Here is a 6,000-nt window from a genome sequence, read left to right as displayed (position 1 = left end):
TCCAAGGGGACCAATCAGAAATTAGGTCTTGACAACCAAGGGGACCAATCAGAAATGAGGTCTTGACAACCAAGGGGACCAATCAGAAATCAGGTCTTGTCCTCCAAGGGGACCAATCAGAAATCTGGTGTTGCAAATAGATGCCAAAAGAGAAGACTGAGGGGTGACCTGATAGAGGTGTTTAAGATTATTGAAGGGTTCGATAGGGTAGACACAGAGAAGATGTTTCCACTTGTGGGGAGACCAAAACTAGGGGCCATAAATATAAGAAAGTCACTAGTAAATCCAATAGGGAATTCAGGAGAAACTTCTTTACCCAAAGAGTGGTGAGAATGTGGAACTCACTACCACAAGGAGTGGTTGAGGCGAATAGCATAGATGGATTTAAGGGGAAGCTAGATAAACACATGAGGGAGAAAGGAATAGAAGGATAGGGTGATAGGCTGAGATGAAGAGGGGAGGGAGGAGGCTCGTGTGGAGCATAATCACCAGCATAGACCTGTTGGGCTGACTGGCCTGTTGCTGTGCTGTAAATACTATGTGTTAAAAAAACGTGTTCCTCTGGTGTCAGTCGTGATTCAGTTGGTAGCACTCTTGCCTCTGAGTCATGAAGGTTGTGGGTTCAAGTCCCACCCCAGAGATGTGAGCACAAAAATCTAGGCTGACACTCCTGGTGCAGTACTGCACTGTCAGAGGTGTTGCCTTTCAGAAGAGATGTTAAACTGAGGCCCTGTCTGCCCTCTTGGGTGGATGTAAAAGATCCCATGGCACTATGTTGAAGAAGAGCAGGGGAGTTCTCCCTGGTGTCCTGGGCCAATATTTATCCCTCAACCAACATCACTAAAAAAAAGATGATCTGATCATTATCTGTTTGCTGTGCGTAAATTGGCTGCTGTGTTTCCTACATTACAACTACATTTCCAACAGTGACTACCAGTTCAAAATAAATGTACTTCATTGACTGTAAAGCGCTGTGGGACGTTCTGAGGTGCTACAAGGTGCTGTATAAATGCAAGTCAAGGGAGAAAGGAACAGAAGGATATGCTGATAAAAAAGAAAGACTTGCATTTATATAAAGTGTAGGCACTGTTGTAATGTAGGAAATGGGGCAGCCAATTTGCGCACAGCAAACTCCCACAAACAGCAATGTGATAAATGACCAGATAATCTGTTTTTTTGATTGAGGGATAAATATTGGACCAGGACACCAGGGATAACTCCCACCTCTTCTTCGAAATAGTGGCCGTGGGATCTTTTACATTCACCCAAGAGGGCAGACGTCTCATCCGAAAGACGGCACCTCCGACAGCGCAGCACTCCCTCAGCACCGCACTGGAGTGTCAGCCAGGATTTTTGTGCTCAGGACTCGAGTGGGGACTCGAACCCATGACCTTCGTGAGTCAGAAGGCAAGAGAGAGCGCTACACCAACTGAGCCACTGGCTGACACGCACACATATTGAAGTGAGATGAAGAGGGGCTTGGGAAGGAGACTGGAGTGGAGCATATAAAGACCATAGAAACATAGAAGATAGGAGCAGGAGTAGGCCATTCGACCCCTCGGGCCTGCTCCGCCATTCAATGAGATCATGGCTGATCATCCAAATTCAGTACCCGGTCCCTGCTTTCTCCCCATATCCCTTGATCCCTTTAGCCTTAAGAAATATATCCAACTCCTTCTTGAATATATTTAATGAATTGGCCTCTACTGCCTTCTGTGGTAGAGAATTCCACAGGTTCACCACTCTCTGGGTGAAGAAATTCCTCCTCATCTCTGTCCTAAATGGCTTACCCCTTATCCTTAGACTGTGACCCCTGGTTCTGGACTCCCCCGCCATCGGGAACATCCTCCCTGCATCTAGTCTGTCTAGTCCTGTTAGAATTGTATAAGTTTCAATGAGATCCCCTCTCATTCTTCTAAACTCTAGCGACTATAAGCCTAATCGACCCAATCTCTCTCCTCATACGTCATTCCTGCCATCCCAGGTATCAGCCTGGTGAATCTTCGCTGAACTCCTTCCATGGCAAGAACATCCTTCCTCAGATAAGGCGACCAAAACTGCACCCAATACTCAAGATGTGGTCTCCCCAAGGCCCTGTATAACTGCAGCAAGACATCCTTGTTCCTGTACTCAGCATGGACATGTGGGGCTGAATGGCCTGTTTCTGTGCTCTGTGTGTGTGTATATATAGAAAAAGGGCTTCTCTGTTTCTCTCTCACCACACAGATGCTGCCTGACCTGCTGAGTATTTCCAGCATTTCTCTGTTTTCAGAAAAAGGGTTTGTTACTATGGTGACTGCAGGCAGCAGTGTAGCCGGCTGTGCGGGGTTTGCTGGCTCCATGGTGACGGGGTCCTGGCTGGGGCTCAGTGCCGTTGGCCGGCGGCGGCGGCTGCGGATCCCTGAGGCGCTCGCTCGGCGGTGAGAAAACCTTAATGTCAAATTATCAAAAGAAGAGTCCTGCGTTTAAAAAAAATAACATTTACTTTTTTTTTTAAAAAAACCTAAAGGAAAATAACTCGTTTTATAATCGTCGCTCTCTGTCTATATCTAGCTTTAGAATGATTGGTTGGTTTGGTTGCCTGGGCGACCGGGTCTGTCCATTGATTGGCTCGGCAAGCCGTCCATCAAGCTGGACACCACCCTCTTGCCGCGCGCTAATTGGTGGACAGTGGAAAGTGGGCGTGTTCGGTGGCGCCAACAGCGCGCGCCCGCTCAGTGGCTGGGTTGGCTGTCTGTCAGGGTCGGTTGTCCCTAGCAACCGCCCTCTGATTGGTGGGCCCTATTCTCAGTGAGGCAGGCACACAGTGGGATGGGGGTGGAGGTTCTCTGGAGGGCTGCCCAGCAGGACAAGGGGCAATGGCTAACCCATCGTCCTACCCTGCGCCCAGTGATGTTGACTCCAGCACCTGGCCTTATGTGGCCATTCCTCCTGTGCAGGTGCTGACCCTGAGCAGCAGGCAATTGAACCATGGGGTGCGTCACAGCTGAGCCCCATCCCGCCCTCACCGGACGCGGGAACTTGCTGGAAAGGACCAACGCCACAAAAGCTGATTAATCTGCTTTGCCCAACAAGCGAAGGGCATGTAGTTTGAAAGATAACATAGAAACATAGAAGATAGGAGCAGGAGTAGACCATTTAGCCCCTCGAGCCTATTCCGCCATTTAATGAGATCATGGCTGATCATCCAAATTCAGTACCCTGTCCCTGCCTTCTCCCCATATCCCTTTAGCCTTAAGTAATATATCTAACTCCTCTCTTTTGGTGTGCCACCTAACTACAACTCAATAAAACGTCAAACAAGGCCCATCGACCAAAAGCAAAATCACATTGGCCAGGGATATATCTAACTCCTTCTTGAATATATTTAATGAATTGGCCTCAACAGCCTTCTGTGGTAGAGAATTCCACAGGTTCACCACTCTCTGGGTGAAGAAATTCCTCCTCATCTCAGTCCTAAATGGTTTACCCCTTATCCTTAGACTGTGACCTCTGGTTCTGGACTTCCCCGCCATCGGGAACATCCTTCCTGCATCTAGTCTGTCTAGTCCTGTTAGAATTTTATAAGTTTCAATGAGATCCCCTCTCATTCTTCTAAACTCTAGCGAATATAAGCCTAATTGACCCAATCTCTCTTCATACGTCATTCCTGCCATCCCAGGTATCAGTCTGGTGAATCTTCGCTGCACTCCCTCCATGGCAAGAACATCCTTCCTCAGATAAGGCGACCAAAACTGCACACAATACTCAAGGTGTGGTCTCATAACATAAGGATTAGGAGCAGGAGTAGGCCATACGGCCCCTCGAGCCTGCTTCGCCATTCAATTAGATCATGGCTGATCTTCAACCTCAACTCCACTTTCCTGTCCAATCCCTATTTCCCTTGATTCCCCTAGAGTCCAAAAATCTATATTTCAGCCTTGAATCTACTCAATGACTCAGCACCACTGCTCTTTGGGCTAGAGAATTCCAAAGATTCACCACCCTCTGAGTGAAGAAGTTCCTCCTCATCTCAGTCCTAAATGGCCGACCCCTTATCCTGAGACTGTGACCCCTAGTTCTAAACACTCCAACCAGGGGGAAACAACCTCTCAGCATCTACCCTGTCAATCCCCTTCAGAATTTTGTATGTTTCAATGAGATCACCTCTCATTCTTCTAAACTTCAGAGATAAAAGGCCCAATCTACTCAATCTCTCCGCATAGGACAAGCCTCTCATCCCAAGAATCAATCTAGTGAACCTTCGTTGCAATCCCTCTAAGGCAAGGAAGAAGAATAAAAGACCTGCATTTTTATAGCGACTTTCACAATCTCAGGTCCTGCCAAACCGCTTTACAGGCAATTTTGAAGTGCAGTCACTGTTGTAATGTGGGAAACGCGGCAGCCAACCTGCGCACAGCAAGCTCCCACAAACAGCAATGTGATAATGACCAGATAATCTGCATTTTTTTAATGATGTCGATTGAGGGTTATAATATTGGTCAGGACACCTAGCAGAACTCCCCTGCCCTTCTTTAAAATAGTGGCCGTGGGGTCTTTTACGTCCACCTGAGAGGGAAGACAAGGCCTCGGTTTTGTGCAAGTCCTAACAGTTACCAGCAGGCAATTGAACTGTGGGGTGCATCACAGCTGAGCCCCATCCTGCCCTCACTGGATGCAGGAACCGCCTGAAAAGGGACAACGCATCCAAAACCAATTACTTTGCTTTGCCCACAAGCAAAGGGCATGTACTTTGAAAGACAGCAAATAGCGCAGGAGACTGCATTTCAAATCACACTCTGTACATGCCGCCCTAGCCTGAAATTGTGGTTACAATAACACTGCATTCTAGTTTGTATTCAGTGCAGAGGCTGACATGGAGAGGGCAGCCACCGATTCCGAGGTCTGTCTCGGTCTAAGACAATTATATCTGCTGTAGTAAGTCTGGAGCACAGGGGCACCGCTGGCTGCCAGAGCAGAAACAATTGCAATTACTGCCTGAGGCCACGTCTGCTGGTTAACGTAAAAATGTTGCAGCACATTGCCTCTCTCACCCCCCTTTTTTATGTTCTTAAGTACTTTTCAGTATCAGGAAACAGATTGCTGTGTATGACATGGAGCATATTGAGGCACTGCCGCGCCCCCCCCACTTAAAGAAATTCATATTGGGTCGTGTCTCTCAGAAGCAAATCTCTCACATACGATGGATTCATTTTGAAGTGCATTAGAATCATAGAATGATACAGCACAGAAGAGAAATTATAATGGGGAATAAGGAAATGGCAGATGCTTTAAACAAATATTTTGTATCTGTCTTCACAGTAGAAGACATAAAAAGTTTACCAAAAATAGTGGGGAACCAAGGGGCTAACGAGAGCAAGGAACCTAAAGTAATTAATATTGTAGGAATGTCTAGTTCCTATCCAAAAGACTGAGGTCCACTCAGGCGATCAAATAAACGAGGTTTAATGAAAACTAACAGAGTTTAATGGATAACTACAGGAGAACATCGATTATAGGTCTAGTCAGTTCGGAGGCTCCACGAGGACTGCTTGGGCGGTCCCGTGGCTGACGTCATCACATCGTCACGTTTTTCCCACCGGTGGGGGATCGCGCTCTGTACATGTAAACAGTGAAAACAAAGATACAGACTCAGGCTGTAGCTAACATATTATTGTAGGGAATTATATACAATTGATCGGAGTCCCTTAGTGGCTCCGCCACAATATCACGGTTCAATTGCCTGCTGGTAACTGTTAGGACCTGCACAAAACTGAGGCCTTGTCTTCCCTCTCAGGTGGACGTAAAAGTACTTGAGAAACTAATGGGACTAAAAGCTGACAAATCCCCAGGACCTGATGGCCTACATCCTAGCGTTCTAAAAGAGGTGGCTGCAGAGATAGTGGATGCATTGGTTGTGATCTTCCAAAATTCCCTAGATTCAGGAAAGGCCCCAGCAGCTTGGAAGGTAGCAAATGTAACCCCGTTATTCAAGAAAGGAGGGAGAGAGAAAACGGGGAA

At 47.1% G+C, this 6,000-nt stretch overlaps 1 protein-coding gene across 5 annotated transcripts in view; it reads left to right on the top strand.

The window, feature by feature from the left end:
* Nucleotides 1-2,333: 2,333 nt before the first annotated feature.
* catip (ciliogenesis associated TTC17 interacting protein) overlaps nt 2,334-6,000 on the top strand; it is a 61,553-nt gene continuing 57,886 nt past the window's right edge. For all 5 annotated transcript variants that reach the window (XM_085986759.1, XM_085986761.1, XM_085986760.1 and 2 more), the window contains exon 1: nt 2,334-2,420. In XM_085986759.1, the coding sequence (XP_085842885.1) occupies nt 2,341-2,420 (80 nt within the window). In that variant the 5' untranslated portion in view covers nt 2,334-2,340. The remainder of the gene's footprint in view (nt 2,421-6,000) is intronic.

The sequence above is a fragment of the Somniosus microcephalus genome, chromosome 4 (assembly GCF_052327205.1).
Source record: "Somniosus microcephalus isolate GS21.2 chromosome 4, FLI_Smic_1.0, whole genome shotgun sequence".
Lineage (NCBI taxonomy): Eukaryota > Metazoa > Chordata > Chondrichthyes > Squaliformes > Somniosidae > Somniosus > Somniosus microcephalus.
Note: the sequence above shows the minus strand (reverse complement) of the source record. Positions and strands in the feature narration are given on the sequence as shown.